Source organism: Bufo gargarizans, chromosome 1 (genome assembly GCF_014858855.1).
Source record: "Bufo gargarizans isolate SCDJY-AF-19 chromosome 1, ASM1485885v1, whole genome shotgun sequence".
NCBI classification, from domain to species: domain Eukaryota; kingdom Metazoa; phylum Chordata; class Amphibia; order Anura; family Bufonidae; genus Bufo; species Bufo gargarizans.
The window spans coordinates 618816131-618840229 of record NC_058080.1 but is presented as its reverse complement, the minus strand read 5'-3'; the positions used below and the strand labels follow the sequence as shown (position 1 = coordinate 618840229).

The following is a 24099-nucleotide window of genomic DNA, read 5'->3' as shown; positions in this document are numbered from 1 at the left end:
ATATGAGATATTTGCCTACGGTCTAGTGGAATATGGGTGGTGTCACACACACACACAGGTTTGGGGGGCAGTGTCTGATGCAAGCCAGGAAGGAGAAGTACAAGTTTTTCCTTTATATTTTTTATTCCCTTCCAACCCACTTCTGGCCTTGTCTCAAAAACTGCCATGAAAAGCTGTGAAGCACACCACCATACTTCTAGGAATGAGAAAAAAATTAACATGGCACTCCATGGTGTAAGGGTTCATGCACATGAACGTATGTATTTTGCGGTCCGAAAAAACGGATCTGCAAAAAAAAATATAAACACACACAACAACAACACAAAACGTATGACGTCTGTGTGCATTCCGTATTTTGCGGAACGGAACAGCTGGCCACTAATAGAACAGTACTAACCTTGTTCATAATGCAAACAATAATAGGACATGTTCTATTTTTAGCAGAACGGAAATGGAATGCACATGGAGTAACTTCAGTTTTTTTTGTGGACCTGTTGAAATGAATGGTTCCGCATACAGTCCGCCCCCCCCCAAAAAAACTGAGTGAAAATAAGTTTGTGTGCATGAGCCCAAATTCATCTGAAATCTAGAACCCAGTGAAAGGCGGGAACAATACTGCTCTCCTGCTTCAATAGTGCTGTACGGACACCCTACCATTGTAGACGTGTAACAACCTTTAGGCCTTGTTCAGACTCCTCTGTGACGTCTGCTGGATAATGGTAATAAAGTAAATAAGGTAACAGGTACTGTACTGAAGCACTGCAGGATTTAGGACAATTCAAATAATGACAAACGGAACTTGACTAAAATGAATACCCGTTACAGCGCCGGGAGTAAGAATTTTTATCGTATATGTGCAAGTCTCTAAGTTCTCTACACAGAGTTCTGTGCCTCCACCATAGGAAATGCTTTACAAAGAGTGAAGGAAAGAATACGGATACTCAAAAAAAAGAGCCATGTAGCTGAGCAAGTGTGAACCGATTTGTTGGGGAGGTTTGGAAGCAAGGTCAGGGTGGTTTGGGCACCAATAGCAGGGCCATTTAACACCAGTAATGGGAATGCCTTTTTTTATCATCATGTAGCTGATGGCTTGATGAACAGTTTACGTAGACCAGCCGGTGAGGTTTATTGCACACAGCCAGCCATTCCCCAAAGGACTGAGGCTTTAATGTGAGAGGTTTCAGGAGTTTGATGATGGTTTAGGTAAATTGTAATGTATCAGGTTTTGCTTGGTGGTTGCAAAATGAAGAAAATCTGCAGCGTGACTTTCATCCTTCAGAAAGCACAGCATATATTTGATATGGGCTTGAGGTTTCAGGCATATACTGTGAAATAGACGCTCACAGCACAGTGCGGGTTGGGAGATTTAACTAAATAAATAGAGCAAGAGCCTTTGGTAATGGCAGTTTTGCTAAATCGTCAGCTTAGCAGCTAAGGCAAAGCTGAATTTATGGCGACTTCGTGGTGTTGGCTTAAGGAAATAAATAGGAACTAGACTTTCAGGTCTGCTAAATAGTCAGAGCTCTCATTGTCCAGTTTTTTTATTTTTTTCTCAACCACTTGGGGCCCGTCATTTACTGCATATTTTCTACACCACAGCAAAAATATGCACAGCAAATAACCTTGGCCCCATAAGCATTAAAAGTATTCCGGTGATGTCACCTAAATGAGAAATCGTACAGCACATGAAGAACATTTTTAGTCTACATCATTTAATCCTCGAGGGTTGCAATTTTTTTTGCAACTTGAAGAAACAGGACTGTAATCTGGTGTACCACAAAGAGCCAGCTGCTAATAAACTCTTACACACCAGCGGCTTAGGACAGGCATGCTCATACTGCGGCCCTCCAGCTGTTGCAAAACTACAACTCCCATCATTCCCGACAGCCTACAGCTATCATCCTACAGAAGGGCATGGTGGGAGATGTAGTTTTACAACAGCTAGAGGGCCATAGGTTGAGAATCCCTGGCTCAGGGCTCATGCACACGGCCGTTCCCTTATTGCGGCCCGCAAACAGCCGGCCGTGTGCACACCGCATCACAGGTGTGGATCCATTCAACTGAATGGGTCCGCAACACAGAAGGTGCAGTGCAGAACGGAGGCATGGAACTCCACGGAAGCACTACAGAGTGCTTCCGTAGGGTTTCTCTCCATGCCTCCAAACCACAAAAAAATAGAACTTGTTCTATTTTTTTTGCAGTGCGGACGGATCACGGACCCATTCAAGTTGAATGGGTCTGGATCTATCTGCAGCAGCCGCCAGGATGTTGCCGTGCATTGGGGGACCACAAGTTGTGGTCCCCAATGTAAGGAAAGACTGAGCAACGGCCGTGTGCATAAGGCCTTACATACAAGCACACACGTTAACATCCCGGCTCGGAAGTGTAATTGTCCTAAAGTCCAGGTTCTGGATAGTGCAGAAAACAAGGTGAAAAGGGGATTACGGTATGAAGAGTGATACATTTCATATAACCTAGAGATTCTAAACCAATAAGCAATCTATTGCCAATCTGTGTGAGCAAAACGAAAGGTCAGCAGAAATGGAATGTAAAATAAACACTCTTAGGCCTCTTTCACACTTGCGCTATTGATCTCCATTGTTCTCCATTTCAAGAATAATTCTGTGGAAGTGTCGGTTTCAGCATAGAACTGACTTGAATGGAGCCAAACAGATTCCATTAAGGTGGGCCCATTCAGGATTCAGCTTTTTTTTAGCGGAGGAATCAGCGACGGAATACCAAGGCATATGTGAACAAGTCCTTATTCTGCTTTTTATTAAATTAAAAGCATATTTTATTTAATTACAAAATACAAAGAAAATAAAAAGCAAGAAAATAATTCTGTGTTTTGTGGCAGTAATAATGCTAACTGGACAGAATTTATCACTCAATAATAGTACAATGTGACAAATAGTTCAATGTGTGACAGTAATATAAAAATCCTGCACATATGTCTAATATTAGAAGTATGCTGAGCATACTTTCCACAATGGAGAGATGATGCAGTGCCAAATGCTGCAATAGCCTATTAGTCAACAGCAAACATGGTGACAATAGCATTTTGGAATATTGAACTGTTCCATATGTCAGGCAAGGGAAGGAATAGATTTTAATAATATCCTTTATTTCAATCTTTGAAGTAAAGAACAGTCTAAGCATTACTTAAAGGGGTTATCCGAGGTTGGAAATGGCCCTCCATACTCCCAAGCCTCTTACACTGATTTTACTTACCTGGCTCCCAGCGCCGCTCCTGGTGCCTGCACGGCCGCAGGGGGTTATCCGGGGAGGGGGGGAAAGCAGCCAATGATGGGGACGAGCCTTCCCAACATCACGGGTGACACTAGGGAGGCTCCCCCCTGTTACCGCCTGCTCCCCCCCCAACACCGGATGTTTTCGTCCGTACACGGGGAGAAGCAGCTGCGGCCGTGCGGGGACCAGGAGCGGGGAGCCAGGTAAGTAGAATCAGTGTGAGAGGCTTGGGCGTATGGAGGGCCATTTCCCAGGTAAGTAGACTCAGTGTGAGGAGCTCGGCATATGGGGGAGCATTTGTTACTCGGATAACCCCTTTAACCCTTAGGATACCAGCGCTGTACATGTACAGCGCTGGAAAGTTGGCCAGAAATCCCAGCGTCGTACAGCTACAGCGCTGTGTACACCCGGTCACTGAGCGAAATCGATCGTTGACCGTGTTATGATGGCTGCTCTGCACGGCAGGCAGCCATCTTTCCTACGGGCACAGGGAGGTTTGTCCACCCCACTGCAGCCCCGATCGTTGCCATTAGCCGGTTTCTGCTGACTGGCCAATCGCAGCTCCAGATGTTCATGAAGCTGCAGGGGGGTTGTACAGGGGTGACTGGTGCTGAACTAGTCATCACCTGTCTCCCCCGAGGTCAGGCAGGGGACACCAGTGTTTAGCGTCCCGTGCCTGCGCTGCGATTGGCTGGAACAACGCTCCAATGGCAGAGCTATAGCAGCACAAGACGAGCGTCCTTTTTTTTTACAGACGTCATTTGGTCCATGCTGTTTTTTTGGTCATTTTTTTATTTTATTTTTCAATTTTCCAGCTCTGCACCACTTTTTCTGCGTGCGAGCTGTGACCGCCAAGTGCTGTTCAGTGCATACGTGCCTGATAAGCACCTAGGGATTCTTTTTTGCGCTGATAAAGTAAAGAAAAAACGAGTGGCCATCATTACTTTAAGAAATGAAGGTCAGTCAGTCCGAAAAATTGGGAAAACTTTGAAAGTGTCCCCAAGTGCAGTCACAAAAACCATCAAGCACTACAAACAAACTGGCTCACATGCGGACCGCCCCAGGAAAGGAAGACCAAGAGTCACCTCTGCTGCGGAGGATAAGTTCATCTGAGTCACCAGCCTCAGAAATCGCAGGTTAACAGCAGCTCACATTAGAGACCAGGTCAATGTCGCACAGAGTTCTAGCAGCAGACACATCTCTAGAACAACTGTTAAGAGGAGACTGTGTGAATCAGGCCTTCATGGTAGAATATCTGCTAGGAAACCACTGCTAAGGACAGGCAACAAGCAGAAGAGACTTGTTTGGGCTAAAGAACACAAGGAATGGACATTAGATGGGTGGAAATCTGTGCTTTGGTCTGATGAGTCCAAATTTGAGATCTTTGGTTCCAACCACCGTGTCTTTGTGCGACGCAGAAAAGGTGAACGGATGGACTCTACATGCCTGGTTCCCACCGTGAAGCATGGAGGAGGTGCTTTGCTGGTGACACTGTTGGGGATTTATTCAAAATTGAAGGCATACTGAACCAGCATGGCTACCACAGCATCTTGCAGCGGCATGCTATTCCATCCGGTTTGTGTTTAGTTGGACCATCATTTATTTTTCAACAGGACAATGACCCCAAACACACCTCAAGGCTGTGTAAGGGCTATTTGACCATGAAGGAGAGTGATGGGGTGCTGCGCCAGATGACCTGGCCTCCACAATCACCGGACCTGAACCCAATCGAGATGGTTTGGGGTGAGCTGGACCGAAGAGTGAAGGCAAAAGGGCCAACAAGTGCTAAGGGGGAACTCCTGTTGGAAGACCATTTCAGGTGACTACCTCTTGAAGCTCATCAACAGAATGCCAAGAGTGTGCAAAGCAGTAATCAAAGCAAAAGGTGGCTACTTTGAAAAACCTAGAATATGACATTTTCAGTTGTTTCACACTTTTTTATGTATATAATTCCACATGTGTTAATTCATAGTTTTGATGACTTCAGTGTGAATCTACAATTTTCATAGTCATGAAAATAAAGAAAACTCTTTGAATGAGAAGGGGTGTCCAAACTTTTGGTCTGTACTGTATATATATGTAAATTTTTAGCCAGTGTTCACTTTTTTAACACTGTATTGAATTTCTATACTACAGTTTTTGCATGCATGATCCCTGTGCGTGTGTGCTGCAGAGCAACGATCAGTAGTGTGCTTATTCATATCTGCACATTTTTTATATTTTTTTTTAAAAATTGTGTGAAAAAAGACCTGAAGTTAGTTGTAGATGTATATAAATTTCAGTTTGTGTTGGTTTAGAATTTTGCACGAACGCACCATCTGCATGCGTGCATTTTGCAACCACTGAGCATCGATTAGTAGTGTCCACTACTGATCGCGTCTGCTCAGTTTGCACTGCAAGTTTTTTTTTGTGCAGAAAATACTTTTTTTTAAAATTTATTTTCTCCTAAATTTAATTTCTAATTTATTACAAGCCCCTTCATGTGTGAAAAACATACACACCCCTCACACTAAATAAAGGTTTACACATTTCGCAAGTCGCACCCCAATAAAAAAATAAAAATTGCCCGCCCACCCCAACGAGTATACTCAGCTGAAGCGGCATACGCCATGCTTGCCTCCGATACTGAGTCTGCCAATGAGGGAGAAGAGGATTCCACTTTCCTCTACTCCCTCATCATCTCATCTGCTGATGAGGCCCCCCCCAGAGTGAGCCCACATGGACCCCACCCCCTGAGAATTATCCGCCCCAAATTCCTGAGTTTGTGGGCAACTCAAGAATTCAGAAAGATTGTGCTGGCTTCACAGAAATTGTTTTTTTTTTTTTTTTGTTTATCTTTTCCTCTGAAGATTTAATACATTTGATGGTAACCCAAACAAATTTATACGCCCAGCAATTTATTTCCCAGAACCCCACAACGCCATACGCTAGACCCCAAGGTTGGACCCCAGTAAATGCAGCAGAGATGATGACCTTTTGGGGGCTCTTGCTGCATACAGTCAGGTCTACAAATATTGGGACATCTACACAATTCTAACATTTGTGGCTCTATACAACACCACAATGGATTTGAAATGAAACGAACAAGATGTGCTTTAACTGCAGACTGTCAGCTTTAATTTGAGGGTATTTACATCCAAATCAGGTGAACGGTGCAGGAATTAACAGTTTGCATATGTGCCTCCTACTTGTTAAGGGAACAAAAGAAATGGGACAGAATAATAATCATAAATCAAACTTTAACTTTTTAATACTTGGTTGCAAATCCTTTGCAGTCAATTACAGAGTTTAGTCTGGAACGCATAGACATCACCAGACGCTGGGTTTCATCCCTGGTGATGCTCTGCCAGGCCTCTACTGCAACTGTCTTCAGTTCCTGCTTGTTCTTGGGGCATTTTGCCTTCAGTTTTGTCTTCAGCAAGTGAAATGCATGCTCAATCGGATTCAGCTCAGGTAATTGACTTGGCCATTGCATAACATACCACTTCTTTCCCTTGAAAAACTCTTTGGTTGCTTTTGCAGTATGCTTTGGGTCATTGTCCATCTGCACTGTGAAGCGCCGTCCAATGAGTTCTGAAGCATTTGGCTGAATATGAGCAGATAATATTGCCCGAAACACTTGTCAGCAGTCACATCATCAATAGATACAAGCGAACCAGTTTCATTGGCAGCCATACATGCACACGCCATGACACTACCACCACCATGCTTCACTGATGAGGTGGTAGGCTTAGAATCGTGAGCAGTTCCTTTCCTTCTCCATACTCTTCTCTTCCCATCACTCTGGTACAAGTTGATCGTGGTCTCATCTGTCCATAGGATGTTGTTCCAGTACTGTGAAGGCTTTTTTAGATGTCATTTGGCAAACGCTAATCTGGCCTTCTTGTTTTTGAGGCTCACCAATGGTTTACATCTTGTAGTGAACCCTCTGTATTCACTATGGTGAAGTCTTCTCTTGATGGTTGACTTTGACACACATACACCTACCTCCTGGAGAGTGTTCCTACCCTGTAGGTTTACCACCTTATAGCTCTGATTTAGTCCGCATAGCTTACATATCCACTTTTCACCAACCACTACATGTTCATTTCTGTACCTGTTAGGTCAAAAGTGCCCTTTCCACCCCTTAAAATGTTCGCACGGGGGTGCTCTTTCCAAAATAGGTCACTTCTTGGGGTTTTTAATTTCTGGGGACCTCAGGAATTTTTTAACATGCGACACGGCACCTAAAATCCATGTCTCTTTATTCAAGCCTGCAAAAATCATATTGTGCCTCTAGAGCCCTGCTGTGTGCCCATACAGCAGGCTACAAGCACGTGTGGGTGTTGCCTTACTTATGGGGAAATGGGAAACAAAATGTGGGGTGCATTTTGTTCTGTTACCCCTTGTGAAAGTGAAAAATGTGGGTGTGAAGCAACTTTTTCGGGAAAAAAATTAATTTTTCATTTTCACAGCCAAGTGTTTCCTAATTCTGTAAAACGCCTAATGGGTCAAAGTGCTCACTACACACCTTGAAATATTCCTTGAGGGGACTAGTTTCCGGAATGGGGTCAAACTTCCCTTTTGAACCCTGCCACGCGCTCATACGACAGTTTTTTTTTAGCACATTTTTGGGGGGTTTGTAAACTGAAGAATCAGGGTAATACATAATGAGGTTTATTTTCCTTTTAACCCTTGCTATGTTACAGAAAAAATGGAAGAAAATGGAAAATCTCAAAAAATGTAGCAGATTTTGTTGAGGACCTTTCTGCAACTGAAAATCAGTTCCATTCCTCTAAATAGGACATGCAGAAATCCATGTGCTTGTCGCCAAAACAGCCCAATTCAGACAAATGGAATGGATTTTCAGCTGCAGAAACATCTGCAACAAAATCTGTGTTGTATGTGAATGCAACCTTATGTGTGAAAACACAAAATGCAGCCCTGTGTTGGTGAATGGGGTTTTACAATACTCCATTCACATTAATGGGAGATAATAAAATGTATATTAGGGCGTGTAGGTCACGTATTTGTGGCAGAGATTGTATCATTCACAACGGTTAATGGGGTTGTCTCACTTCAGCAAATGGCATTTATTATGTAGAGGAAGTTAATACAAGGCATTTACTAATGTATTATGATTGTCCATATTGCTTCCTTTGTTGGCTGGATTCATTTTTCCATCACATTATACATTGGTCGTTTCCATGGTTATGACCTCCCTGCAATCCATCAGTGGTGGTCATGCTTGCACACTATAGGAAAAAACACCGGCCTCTGGTGGCCGGGAGTGGGCATAGGCTGAAAAGTGGTCGTAACAATGGAAATGAGCAATGTATAATGTGATGGAAAAAGGAATCCAGCCGACCAGGAGGCAATATGGATTATACATTAGTAGGTGCCTTGTCTTAACTTTCTCTACATGATAAATGCCACTTGCTGAAGTGAGACAACCTTGGCAAAAACTAGAGGCAATAAAAATCAGCGACAACTGAACTCACACAGAGCCTACAGCTCAATGTGGCAGGTTTCCTTTAAAGGGGTTGTCCAGGATCGGGGACATTGTTGTAATAGTACTAGATTGACATACATATTTCACACATGCATGTCCTACCTGCGCCACATATTTCTGAAGTCCCGTTTTGATACTGCTAATTATTGGCCGGAAGTGACTATTTTTGTAAAATCAGTGACGTACCGGGTCCCTTGCAGGCGAGCGAAGCCTCTTCTTCCGCTTCGCAGGGAGCCCGGTGATGTCACCGTCGTTCTAACTCATTATGTAGCACGCACATTGCGCTAAGCCACACCCCTCCGGTCCGGTGATCTCACCGGGCATGGATCTTTCTAATAGGGGAGGAATATGTGCGGTTGGAGGCGGGATATGCATGAGGTGGGCGGATAGATGGAGGAGTGTACGATGTGTGGCAGGAGAATGAATATGTATGAGGGGGGCGGATAGATGGAGGAGTGGACGATGTGTGACAGGAGGATGAATATGTATGAGGGGGCGGATAGATGGAGGAGTGGACGATGTGTGACAGGAGGATGAACATGCATGGGGGGGGGGGCGGATAGATGGAGGAGTGGACGATGTGTGGCAGGAGGATGAATATGTATGAGGGGGCGGATAGATGGAGGAGTGGACGATGTGTGGCAGGAGGATGAACATGCATGGGGGGGGCGGATAGATGGAGGAGTGGACGATGTGTGGCAGGAGGATGAACATGCATGAGGGGGGGGGGGCGGATAGATCGAGGAGTGGACGATGTGTGGCAGGAGGATGAATATGTATGAGGGGGGCGGATAAATGGAGGAGTGGACGATGTGTGGCAGGAGGATGAATATGTAAGAGGGGGGCGGATAGATGGAGGGGTGGACGATGTGTGTCAGGAGGATGAATATGTATGAGGGGGGCGGATAGATGGAGGAGTGGACGATGTGTGGCAGGAGGATGAATATGTAAGAGGGGGGCGGATAGATGGAGGGGTGGACGATGTGTGTCAGGAGGATGAATATGTATGAGGGGGCAGATAGATGGAGGAGTGGACGATGTGCGGCAGGAGGATGAATATGTATGAGGGGGGCTGATAGATGGAGGAGTGGACGATGTGCGGCAGGAGGATGAATATGTATGAGGGGAGCGGATAGATGGAGGAGTGGACATGTGTGGCAGGAGGATGAATATGCATGAGGGGGGGGCGGATAGATGGAGGAGTGGACGATGTGCGGCAGGAGGATGAATATGTATGAAGGGGGCTGATAGATGGAGGAGTGGACGATGTGCGGCAGGAGGATGAATATGTGTGAGGGGGCGGATAGATGGAGGAGTGGACGATGTGCAGCAGGAGGATGAAAATGTATGAGAGGGCGGGTGCAGGGACGAGTTGAAAGACAGTAGAAACCAGGAGATGCTGCGCTGAGCTGGGACCCACAGTGCAGTGCGGCAGGAAGTCATCACACAAATAAACATCAAATGTCAACAATCTGTGGGGACCATAGGAGCCATGGAGCAGTGTAAAAAATACCGAAAAACATCGGGGAACCTTGACTCAGCTAGTCATAGTGAGTAAACTATTTAAAAAATAATAATTTTGATCCTGGTCAACCCCTTTAGTAATGGATTTTGTGACTTTTTACACCAAAAACAAGGCGAAGAGGCATGATAGGCATCCCTCTTAGTGCATATCCTATTGCTAAGCCATTCATGTCTAAGTTGCAATACCCCTTTAAAAGACATATAAGAAAGTCAGCACTTGAAATGTGATGGAGAATGCTGTGAAATTATCTCAGCGTTTTGCATCGTGTGACAAGCTTGCAAGCCGTCAGCATACAGGATCAAACAGAATGATTAAAATGGACATCAAGAAATCAGAGCAAAACACCCCGTGACAGCTGTCACTCAAGACCCATACAGAAAATCTCAGAGATTCCCAGGAGGAGAGACAAGAAGAGACAAGGACAACGTTTATTATAAACTTGAGGAAATATATGAAAGAGAATGTGTCATCAGAAATGACCTATTGTCTAAAATCATGTTTTTATGTTCAGCATATTTTTAAAGAATTTTTAATGATGTCACTTTTAATATTCCATGTCACTAGTAATAGTTTTAAAAAATCCCAAAACTCTGCAGTTTCCGCACGGGCCACTAAGCCTACTAATTGGCACTACTTCTTGGTCTGTACAGATCACTTTACAGCAGTAAGTTCATTATCATCACAGACATGACAGATATCACCTCTGCATAGAGAGAACACAGGATCCAGCCTTCACAATAGGTGATATCACAGCTTATCTACTCCCTCATGACCTCTGCACTGGTCACGGAGCATGCCTAAAAAACTCTCCCATAGAAGTCAATGATACCCCCTCCCGACAAATGTGTCTATGGCTCATGGTGGCTTCTGTAAAGCATAACTTTAAATGCTGTTAAGAACAGCTCAGGCAAGATGGCCGACCCCATAATACTGCTCGGAAAATAAAATAAAAAATGCACAATCGTAAAATAAAAACACATTAGAATAAAGGGTGTCACTATCTGGATTTAACTGGCAGAAAAAACATAGTAACAAAGGACAAAAGAAAAGCAAGTATAACGTATAGCAGTTATAGGCGGCTGAACAGCATGAAAGCGAACAAAAGTTCAAGATTTTATGTCAGGAAGGAAGGGAGAGTGTTGGGTGGGCACAAGTATTATTCCGGGTGTAAATTCAGCACTGAATACACTGTCAAAATGGCATATTGATTTTTCTATTCCAGTAAGCCACAGTCAGGTGAATGTGCTTCCTGATCTTAGAATTGATGTCTCCTCATAATCAGTTCTGTCTGGACATCGGCGTGGAAAGAAATTACATTTTTCTCTATATGAAAGTCAGGTTGGCAGTTTGACAAAATGCTGCTTTCTGAATATCTAAACATGTCCTACACCGAATGTAGGGAAGCATAAAAGTCACATAAATCCCCTAAAGCTGTATTTTGATAATGGGACCACACCTGATTTAGAGGTGGAAGCCTAGGTGAATGGGCGCAGCTAGGAATCTGTACCTTGGATGTCAAACACATTGCTTGATCATGAGTAATATTCATCAGATCGTTTATTTGATGAGGTCTATCCCGGTGAGTGATGAAAAGCAGCACAGCAGGAACCTGTAAATCTTCATCTGTGGAGTTTTACCTTACTGTGTATAACTAACGACAAATAGCTGGATGCAAATGATGCCGTACACCTACAGTAGTATAGGGCTAATTCTTTATAATGAAGTTTACATATGGACAAAGGAGCAAATGTTGAGTAAGAGAGATGAGTGACTTTTTAATATAAATTAAATTTGCTCATAAATCAGCAATTCAGACCATAACGCAATTCTATGATGGGATGCATAACGAAATGGCTTTAGACGCATTCTGTCATTCATTCCGTCATAATAGAAGTCTATAGGCTGCAAAACGGGTCCGTCCCGTTTCAGTTATGCAAGGTAGTCCTCTCCTGCATAAGGGAATCGGGACGGATCCGTTATGCAGCCCATAGACTTCTATTATGACGGAATGAATAACGGAATGCCTCTAAAGCCATTTTGTTATGCATTCCATCAAAGAATTGTGTTATGGTCCGTGGTAACGGAATCCATAACGTAATTCACCTTTTACCAGTAAATCAAGCGTGAGCGAATTTCATAACCTGAAATTCGCTCATCTCTACTGATTACCTATCCAGAGCATATGTCATGAGTTAAAAAGACTTGGAAAACCCCTTCAGCCCTGCATCTTTACTGTCACGTTAGCAGACTGCCATATACATAGGAAACATGCTCCATTCACATTTTGAAGTGGCACATTTCTAGTATGTGTTTTTCACTTACCCATATCCACTGTGACCATTGTGGACTGATTTTCTAACACAGAAACTGAGGTTTGGTCCTGGTCCACGCTGCGAGAGTCATCATTGGCTTCAAGCTGGCTGTGACTGTGTTCTGACCGCAACTCAGAATACTCATCTTCTTCTCTGCAAAAGACACAGGGGGTTATTTCCAAACAGATATATGCCACTTTTTGGTGTATATTTATCGCAGATTGCGGGGCAAAGGATGTTTACAACGCAATTTGTAACTTTTCCCCTCACGCCAGGTCTAAAGAAAAGGGGGCATGGCTTGGGCGTGCACGCGGATGGGCGGGCAGGCCTTTCTCATTTATCATTTTCTATGCTTGTTTTAGGTGTAGAAAATGGTCTAAATCTATGCCAGGTCCTGTAGATTTAGACAAGTGTAAAGTCCGCCTAAGTTATGTAGGGTGGCGCCTCGACATAACTTAGACGGATGAACTACCAGCACAGGAGGGACGAGGACCAGCGTCTAAATCGACAGTCTTCGTAAATGCACCCCCCCTCCCCAAGTGCGCATATCAGAGATCAATCAAAATGACAGCAAAAATGGCGAAAGTCTCCTCCAAGCTGATTATGTAGTTACAATAGTATCTGCACTTGCCCCCATGTCTCACACTAGACTCCATTACCTATGGGGACGACAATCTGCAGTTTTTAGGCCAAACAGGTAAGACAGACTGCACTACACCTGGGCAGAGCATAAGGCCTAGTTAACATATAAGGATAACAGCAGAGGGTTTACCACCATTATTTGGTCCAGCTCCTAAGGCAACAGATAAGTTAGATACCCCCACTTAAAAAATGATACAGCATCATCAGCTGCCCATCCACAGCGGCTCTATAACAGAAAAGTCAATTCCATCAATGCATTTATATAAATGGTCATTTCCAATGAACCCAGTTCTACTTCCTAAATAAAGAAGGTACGTTTATGTGATTTTTTACATAATCCTGATATTTTCTCCTTTTTCACACAGGCCACTATAGCAAACAATACAGCAGGATGCTTCCAGTTTTTGGTAGCTCACTTGTCCGCTTTGCAGTGTAGACTGTAACAGAGTCAGCAGAGTTCTAGATAAGAAGCAATACACACAGATAGGGTTCTGTAAAGGCAGGTTGGCACCGCACAATGTTACAGCCGATTGACAGGAAGGATCGCTCATTCAGTGAAGGAGACCACACATTTACATACAGAAAACTCCTTCACAGTATGAGGATGAGGGATCACTATTACCCATACTGTTGCATTGTTTCTGGGCAGCAGATCGCTGTTTAGACAGGTCGATAATCTGCTGGTACCTTTAGGAAGTATACCAGTACTGTTAGTAGACTGCATTAATAGTTTAAAGGTGGATCTACACATCTAGATAATCGGGCAGATCATCGGGGACGAACATTCCTGTGAACACTCATTCACGACAATCTAAAGGTGCAGCAGATCACCCGATGAATGAGCGAAACACTCATTGAGTCGGTGAACCGGTCGTTCGTACAGGCACCTTATTGCTTCTGGACAGCAGATTGTGGTGTCTAAACAGTGATCTGCTGCCCAAAAACAATTCAGCTTTGTGAGGATGAGCAATCGCAATAGTGATCCTTCATCCCCACACTGTGAAGGAGAACACTGCATGTAAATGCAGCGCTTCACCTCCACTAAGAAGCAGCCGACCGTCGGAAAGGAACAGTTAACCTTAAGAAATTTCTCTGACCATTGACTAACACCCCTTGCAGCAGCTATAAAGCACTCACACCCTGATACAAGAACCTGGCATTGCAACACTTGTAAAGAAGAGCCAGTGTGCCTATGTAAATAATGAAGGGGGCATGACATGTTCCCTCATGGAAGGGCAGCTAACTGGTGCCATCTGAATTATAAACAGAATAACTTATAGCCATCAGAAAATTCCAATGAAACTTATTCGGGATAATAACTAAAGATGTTAGTGAGAAAAAGTGTTTGAGTGAGTGGTGGACATTACGAGGGCTACAAATTTTAGCTGAGTTCAGTCGACAGACATCTCTCCTAATCCCCCATGCACACTTGGCTGAGAGAGGCCAGTAAGCCAATGCCAGACATCTCTGAAGGTGGCTTATGTCCCCTGAGAACAAAAGGATCAGGCATGTTGAAATCCAGTTGCACGATTCTTCTCTTCCTTTACATCTGCTGTTTGGTCAGCATTAAAGGTGTGCCAATATAGAAATACAGCCCATACTCAGAGGACAGGAGATAAGCATCTGATCAGCGGAGATCTGATTGCTGGGACTACACACTGATCAGTGGAGATGGGGTGCTGCTTCCCCGATACTCTTGACGAGTACAGCACTCCGCTATATCTGGCAGTCCCATGTAGAACGAATGGAATTGCAGCAGGTCAAGCATGATCGCTCCATTCAAACGTGGGCGCAGAATTCCTATTCTCGTGAGTGGTTGGGGTCCCATTTTTGTTAACAGTGGGGGCTTCAGCAGGTTGGACTGTGGATACAAGATCAGTCTGTATCTTGGCATAACCCCACTAATCTAATGTGTCTGACCATCTTAAATGGGTTGTCCCATTTCTCTGCTGCAGAAAGTGGAGCTCCGGGCTGTTCAGCTGTTTACGCAAGGTTGGCCACCTGGGACAACCCCATTAAAGGATGCTTTGAGTATCATTTGACCTCTCAACAGGAGTGAAAGTATACTTTAACATTTAAGGGCCCTTTGCATAGGCTAATAATCCGCCATATAATAGCTAACAAGTGTTCATAGGAATGCTCGTAAGCCATTATCTGGCGGTGTAAAGGTGCTGCCGATTACCCGATGAACAAACGAAATGCTCATTCATCGGGTAATATGCTCGTTTGTCGGTCACCTATATTGTCGTTTGCCTGCAGCAGCAGATAGTGGCGTCTAATCACGATCTGCTGCCGGCAAACAATCATTATGTGTGGAGACGAGCGTTGGTATTAGCAAATGCTACTCCCCATACTGTGGAGGAGATCATTGCACGTAAATGCAGCAGTCTCCTTCACTGATGAGCAGATGCTTGCAGGGCAGGAACGCTTTCTGTCAATCGCATGCTAAATTGTCCGTGTAGAAGGGCCTTTAGAGAGGTGACAATGATTTATACATCAAACCAGAGACAGCGCATACATCAGCAGGAAGAAGAGGAGAGAACTCTGTGATATGCCATGGTCCAAGTGCGTCTATAGATCACTACATATAAATGTGATCACTAGATAAAGGGAATGTTAGACGAAAATGAAAGGGCAGATGAAACTGAGGGGTTCCAGAGTTATTGAACAGAAATCAGATGATGCCTCCATTGGACTATTTCCCAAACTGTTTTACACAATAGCCTCAAGGTTCATTCTGGTCAAAAGGCCACTTGGACATTACAGAAAACAGATGGACTTCTGCTCTTTGATCTTGTAATGAATGCCATTCTTCTTATTCTTTAGGCAAAATGAATACTTATTTAAGGTTCCTCCCTCAGAAGCTTCCTGCCATACATAAACTTTCCCCTTCAGTTCTCAAAAAGGTCTGAAACATGAAGGCACAGATCCCCGACGGCTGCACAACTGTATAACTCAGAGCACAGCTGCTGCAGAATCTCTTTCAAAAGAGTAGGAGTAACTAAATGTGATGTCATAACTTTTGGGTCTTGGAGCTTCTCTACACCCACCACTGAACAGTATAGGAAATTACACGCTTGTGATTTATAAAGGGAGTGGATCATCTGTAATATGCATTTGCACAGATGCATTTTCACATCTCATTTTCTGCATTTCCTTTCCCAGATTACCAACCATTAGTAAGAGGGGAGTGGTCCATGCCACACATCATAATCATGGCCGTCCATGGTGTCTGGATGTATTAGTAGACAATCGTGTCTCTGTCTGCCTCAGTTTATATTATGGATGAAGTTTCACACTCCCTGTGTTTTCCTCTGTAATAACTAGAAATTAGGAATGACAAAACAACGTCTCAAACAAACAATCGGACAAGAAGCACCAGAGGAAACACCCTTGAAACCATCTCCATGGTTGGGTGCCTCGTCCCCACACTGTAAACAATGGTGCTCTGTGGAGCACAGTAATGATATACAATAAACTGTTAGTCATACCGGTAGCGCGAATGACATGCCCTGTAAAGCTCTACTGAAACCATCCTATTTTACCTTCTGAAGTAAAATACAGACTAGATGATGTGCAATTATTTTTACTAACAGAAAAAAACACCCCTCAAGAGCTGAACATCAGGCTTAGGCCCCATGCACACGGCCGTTGTTCACAGCCGTGTGCGGGCCGTGGAACCGCGGCCTGGATCCCTCCTGAGAGCAGGAGCGCACGGCGTCACTGGTTGCTATGACGCCGTGCGCTCCCTGCTGCCGGCACAGTACAGTAATACACTGGTATGATCTATACCAGTGTATTACTGTACTGTGCCGGCAGCAGGGAGCGCACGGCGTCATAGCAACCAGTGACGCCGTGCGCTCCTGCTCTCAGGAGGGATCCAGGCCGCGGTTCCACGGCCCGCACACGGCTGTGAACAACGGCCGTGTGCATGGGCCTTAGGCCTCTTGCACATGAACAGATTTTTTTGTTGATCGCAGGTAGACCCATTAATTTATAATTATATTTATTAATTATGGGGCCGCAAAAACTGAGGACGGCACACAGATGTCATGTGTGTGCTGTCTGCATCAGAGTGGCTTTTCCGCAAATTATAGAACATGTCCCATTCTTGTCCGTTTTGCATACAAGAATAGACATTGCAGACCGCTAAATGGCAGTGGCTGCATTCATGAGGCCTTAGACTACATGCACACTATTGTATTTTGGGTCCATGTCCGATCCGTGCAAATCGCACATATGGGTCCTCAAAAAATACAGAAAGCACACTGAGGTCATCCTTCTGCTGTTCACCTTCTTGTTAGTTCTAGTGAAGGAAGTGAGAAAATTGAGGCATGCACGTAGATGGCATCTCTATTTAGCAGACCATGAAATGACTACGGTTGTGAGCATGCAGCCTTATGGGGGACTTCCAGGCGTGAAATATTGATGCCCTCTCAATGCCTGATCCATGGGGGTCTGACTTTCGGCACCCTGGGCCATCAGCTGTTAGAAGGGTTTAATGGAGAAGGCAAAGAGCAAAGTCCAAGACTGTTTAACACTATTATAAAAACACGTTTCACAGCGCGGTGACGCTTCACCACTCAACAATGAAGAACTAAAATACCTAATTGTTGTCCCTTGAAGCCGGTCGATCTTCTTGTTTAGCTCTGCGATGATGCTGTGCAGCTCAGTGATTCTCTCTTCATATCGTAATGTTGTCCTCTCTTGTACATCCTCATGTTCCCTCATCAGATGAGACTGTTCACACTAGGAAACATAAGCACACAGTTGATGCAGTAAACACACAGGGCAGATTTACTAGTCCAGTCTAATATTTAGAGGCACCAAATTTATCAAAGAGGCTGATGCTTGATGCTATGGGGGAGATTTATCAAGACCAGGCATCTTCCATGCTGGTCTTGATATTTACTGTGTTTGAGCCAATGAGGATATATGTGCCTGGCCCCGCTACCTTTTTGAAAAGTGGCGAGAGCTGTGTAGAAATGCCACTTGTGATAATATTTTGTCGCAGTGTCGCTTAAAAAGTTCCAAACACCAGTCGCGTAAAAACAGCATACGGAGATGATAGGTCTCTCCCTATCTTCTAACTTTTCACCACCTACTTGTTACCTTACTTTACAGCAATATTTTTTTTTGCATGTTGGTGCATTTTAAGCCACACACAAGACACAAAAACCACAATAACTGTGGTTCACAGCATATATGACAGCTTTGTAGTTCAATTTAAGCCAGAATTCTGGCCCATTTACTCTAGCTTAGTAAATCTCTCCCACTATGTGCATCTTATGGTATAGGATTATATGGTCAGAGCAAAGAAAGATGCCTGGCATGGGCGGATTAGCAATGTACCTTAAAGGGAATTTTCCCGGTGGGCCGACTGTGTTTCACAACCACTGGGCCGATGCATTGTATCCACTCCTGCTTTGCTTAGGAGTCCCCTGCCTAACTTCACATACGGCTATTTCCATATATAGAGTATCCTTGGGGGTATCCTCAAAGACTGGTAGCATTCTGACCCCTGTATATTTTAAATTGTTCCTGACTTTACTTTTCAACTGTTACCAGAGAGGTTCAAACTCACATCCTCCTGCTTGAGAGACAGGAGCCATACCAGTTATGCTGCAAAGCACACGATTGTCTACAGGAAGAACTCCTGTACAACGCTCTATTGAACAGAACATTTTCATCAAAGATTCTACACAAAACTCATGAGTTCAAATCCTGGGTTAAGTCTAAATTTGACTTTTGCTGTCAGTATATACAGGTATATGGGGTAGAACCTGTGCCCCATAAAAACTGTATACACTGACACTGCACCCCATTTAACTGTATCCACTGACCCTGCACCCTGTATACACCGTGTATAAAAGATATATGGGGTACAGCACTGTGTATAAAGGGTGCAGGGTCAGTGTATACAGATGTTGTACAGCATAGCCTACATGGTCAGAATACTGGGGGGTTCAGCCCGCACAACCCTATGCAGGTGCACATTGCTATGGCGAAATACAGATACAAACGCAAAAACACAAATGCAATCGCACTCTGCAAACCAGCACTCTGCCCTGCCTTTATGCTGGATGTTGAATACTGTCCGCTCCCAGGCTCCATCCCCCTCCTGCCCCACATTTCACTCCCAGCAGTCTATGCCTCAGCTGCACTTCTGTGAAGTTGCCATAGCTCCTCCCGGCCTCTCTCCGATTGCCGCCGCTCTGGCCCACCCCCTACTGTTCTATGGTTGCTGGGGAAAAGGCAGGGAAAGGGGAGCAGGGACAGGTATAGCAGAGGTGCAGGCTCTTGACACTGAACACTAGACCATGTAACTGCGCGGCATATAGCTGTTTTATAAGAAGTCAGTGCACCTGGCCCTATGAAGTCACTGAAATACTGCGGTATTTGAGAAACAGTGATATCGCCATTTCTTAATACAGAGGTATATCGTGAGTACTGGTAAACTTCCCAACCATACCTGGTATACAGAGATGTATCTGTAGATACTAGTGCATTGTACAGAAAAATTTGTAATGGTTTTTAGTTAGAGAAATTCCATTCTGCAAAAGCTGTGAAGCCTGTGGCTCAGCTACTGAGGCTTTTGCCTCTGATACAGAAGGTCCCTGGTTCAAGACCCGCCAGTGACAATTTGGATTAAAAAAAAGGGAATAAAAGTGTTTAAATATTCTGTTTTCAATCAATACTATAATGCTCAAGGCCCTAGTTATAGGGAGGATTGACTTATTTTAACCCTTTTTCCGACCTCTGCTATACATGTACAGTCTATGGGAGCGGCGATCACATGTTAAACTCCCCTAAGGTGACATAAAATAAATTAAAAGAAATTAAAAAAGTTTTTTAAACAATAAAACTAATTAAAAATGTATAAACATTCAAATCAGTCCCTTTACACATAATTAAAAAAAACTATAAAAAAAAATAAAGATCATTGTCACTGTTGTGCACAAAATGCCTGAACCATTAAAATATAAATAAAAAAACATGCAATCCAACAGCTCTCTGCAAACCAAATAAAGTACAAAAATGCATAATAATTGGTAATAATTGGCAAATACATTTTGTACAAAACTACTTGAGCCCATCTGCCGCATGTCAAGGTGATCTCTATAAGACTGGTCCTAACACTAAATACTACCCTTTATGTGCTATGACGGCTACCATACAATTCAGGGAGTGTAGGTCCCACATGCATGCTGGGCCTGTTTTAATTTCTGTCATCTAAGGTGCCAAAATGGCCTCCATTATATCAAAGGAATGCAGGTGTCGACATGCATGCCGAGCCCACTCGACATCTCTCCTGGTGCTAAATGGCCACCAAAGGACGCAATGAGAGTCCACACTATAACTCTCCTGGTGCCAAATGGCTTCCAGTGAATGAGGGAGAGCAGGCCAAGCTATATACTCACACTAATTAAAATCAGCCTATGGGGCAGACGTGCTGGTCAGGAGTGCACGACTAAGGTGTCAGCCACACCTCCAGTACAAACTGCAAAGAAAAAGGGGGTCAGTGCATTAGCAATTATTATGCATATTTGTACTTTATTTGGTTTGCAGAGAGCTATTGCATTGTATGTTTTGTTTTACAGTGTTGTTTTCAGCCATAGCAACGTGCCCCTGCGCATTGGGATGTGCTGACTGACCCACTTTTTCTTTGCATTAAAATATAAAATGTTTTTTTTTCCGTATGGTGAACTCCATAATGGAAAAAAGAAATCTAAACTGCGGATTCACATTTTTTTTGTTTGTTTTCTTGTTTTTGTTGCTTCATCTCCCTAAAAAAAACGGAAAAATCAAAAAGGCCTATTCCAAAACGGTATGAATACAAACTACAGATTGCCCCGCAAAAAAAACCCACCTACTTGGCTTGGCCAGTTTGGCTCCTCCAACAACATGGGGCCAGTTCTGCTTTTCTTTCAAGGGCCAATTCGAGTTCCCAATCTGCCCATGTATTGCCTGGTATTATTTCTTAATGTAAAGCACATTCAGGTTCCCATTTTTTTCTCTCTCACTTACAAAACAAAAGATCCATGCAAGACAATGCTACAATACAGCTTTCTAATAATATAATATTGTCATACAAGCAAGGTGGGAAGACAGATCGTTAAATCCATATAAAAAAAAAAAAAGATGAAATTACAAACTGTAAGCAGCCCCGCTCAACTGCCCACATGCATAGGGATTTGGTGTCCCTTCTCCAAGGACTTGAAATCCAACAAGCTTCTTATTGATTTAGGTTTGCAGTACAAACATTACCAAATATTCACCCCTGGTGCCCTTTCCATTTCAAGCCCATAAAGATTCAGCTATCACTCTCTATTATCAGCAGCATACGATAGCAAGCTGGTGGTTGATGGAGCATGATGAACACTACCTGCAACATTTCTTTACAGGTCTCATTCCTGACAACCCCGGCAAAACAAGTGAGTTGACCAGAGGAGTCCTTTTACCTGCAGTGAAATTTAGTATAATACGGAGGCTATTCATATTAATGGAAGGTACACATTGGTTTAGTTTAATTTCATATTATGTCCAGGTTGGGGTACCATAGACAGGGGTACCACAATCTGGAGGCACATAGGCAGGGGTTGTCTTTACGATGCAACTCATTTTGTTCCACACATATCAGTTGTATCCAGCCAGCTATATTAGATCGGGAGCCGGACACTACTAATATACACTACTCACAAAAAGTTGTGGATATTTGGCTTGTGGGAGAAAATGCAGGGTGAACCTAAAATGCACTCTAAGGGCTCTTTCACACTTGAGTTGTTCTTTTCCGGCATAGAGTTCCGTCGTCGGGGCTCTATGCCGGAAGAATACTGATCAGGATTATCCCCATGCATTCTAAATAGAGAGAAATCCGTTCAGGATGCATCAGGATTTCTTCAGTTCAGGACCGGAACGTTTTTTGGCCAGAGAAAATACTGCAGCATGCTGCGCTTTTTGCTCCGGTCAAAAATCTTGAACACTTGCCGCAAGGCCGGATCCGGAATTAATGCCCATTGATAGGCATTAATCCGGTCTTAAGCTAAACGTTGTTTCGGCGCATTACCGGATTCGACGTTTAGCTTTTTCTGAATGGTTACCATGGCTGCCAGGACGCTAAAGTCCTGTTTGCCATGGTAAAGTGTAGTGGGGAGCAGTATACTTACCGTCTGTGCGGCTCCCGGGGCGCTTCAGAGTGACGTCAGGGCGCCCCACGCGCATGGATGACGTGATCGCATGGGGCGCTCTGACGTCATTCTGGAGCGCCCCCGGGAGCCGCACGGACAGTAAGTATACTGCTCCCCCGCTCCCCACTACCACTATGGCAACCAGGACTTTAATAGCATCCTGGCTGCCATAGTCACACTGAACGGATTTTGAAGACTGATCCGTCTTCAAATGCTTTCAGTTCACTTGCGTTTTTCCAGATACGGCGTGTAATTCCGGCAAATGGAGTACACGACTGATCCGGACAACGCAAGTGTGAAAGAGCCCTAACCTTTGCAGGTGAACCTTATGTGACCTTCTCTAAACTTTTGAATGCACATGTCCAACTGTTCAATGTTTCAGTTCTTTCTGCACAACCTGTTGTTCTCAAGGAGCTTAATGGCAAAATTCACAAGAGGCGTTTGATCCATGAATCACCCAGTACATTTCCTGGTTCAATTAGTATTGGTATTTAAACCGTCCTCCTCATCATGCTGTTCACGACATCATGAGACCAAGATAACACCTAACAAATGATCAACAGAACTTTGCCATTGTGAGGCTTCAAGCAGGATGTGTCACAGAGTGTCATCAGCAGGTTGCAACAGAGATCCAGAGAGACTGGAAGAGTCACAGAAAGGCATAGAAGTGGATGTCCTTTGGCCACATCCCACACTGATGACTGCTTTATTGTGAACAATGCCCTGGGGAACTGGATGATGAATGCAACACAACTCCAGGCACATTAAGGGAGGTGAAAGGCTCCCAAGTGTCACATCAGACCATTCAAAACCGTTTACATCAGCATGGTCTCTGTGTTAAGACAACCCATAAGGGTACCTGACCAAACCATGAGGTACAACTGAGGGAAACTGAAACGCATGACCAGACATGTCCCTATTCAGAATTTACGCCTGAGAATGGGGCTACATACAATTGTACTGCAAAAGCAAGATGGAACAGGAACAGGAACAGAGATACGCACTAATTATTATTTCTGGAAGATTTCTTCACATCAGGTTTATAATTTGTGCAAAGATAACTGAAAATGACGTGCCAGGAAAAAAAAAAAGTTCTAAACATTTCTCATACAGACTAGAGCTCTGCTCCCAAGCGGCTGGTAACGTCTTTTCTCTGTCCAGTTGTTTAATAAGCACAATGTATTAATGGCATCTAATGTAACACACTGCTATGTCCATGCTCACAGCTGTGCTGCAATTAATAATTAATTGCTTCTCACAAGCACTAATTGTTCCAGGGGATAAACCAATCTGCCATTAGGATTTTTAGCCTTGTCTTGTTAAAAAGAAGACAAATGCATAGAGTAACATGGCAATTTACCCGTGCCACATCCATCCCACCACTGTACCGGGGATTGCTCGACCAAATGACAGTGTTGCCCTTGCCCGATCCTCATCATAGCAGATTAGTGCATAAATTTCTCTAATGACTGTTCCTATAATTAAAATCTTGGTTCTTGTAGAAACGTGTCCTTGTAAATCTACTGCAGATATTACAGTTCAGTGTCCACTGTCAACATGGAGCAGCACAATCCTAGCCATTCTGACATATGCACAAATACAGAGAAGCCTCCTGAATGATACAACGCTTCAGACCTTCTGTGTGCATGTCCTAATAGCAAGCGAGTACAAAACATCAAATTGGAGCATAGG

General features: G+C 43.9%; 1 protein-coding gene across 4 annotated transcripts in view; it reads right to left on the bottom strand.

Moving 5' to 3' along the window:
* MCC (MCC regulator of WNT signaling pathway) overlaps nucleotides 1–24099 on the bottom strand; it is a 310501-nt gene that overhangs the window by 98508 nt on the left and 187894 nt on the right. For all 4 annotated transcript variants that reach the window (XM_044275927.1, XM_044275928.1, XM_044275929.1 and 1 more), the window contains 2 exons: nucleotides 17826–17968; nucleotides 12588–12730 (listed from right to left, as the gene is read on the bottom strand). In XM_044275927.1, the coding sequence (XP_044131862.1) occupies nucleotides 12588–12730; nucleotides 17826–17968 (286 nt within the window). The remainder of the gene's footprint in view (nucleotides 1–12587; nucleotides 12731–17825; nucleotides 17969–24099) is intronic.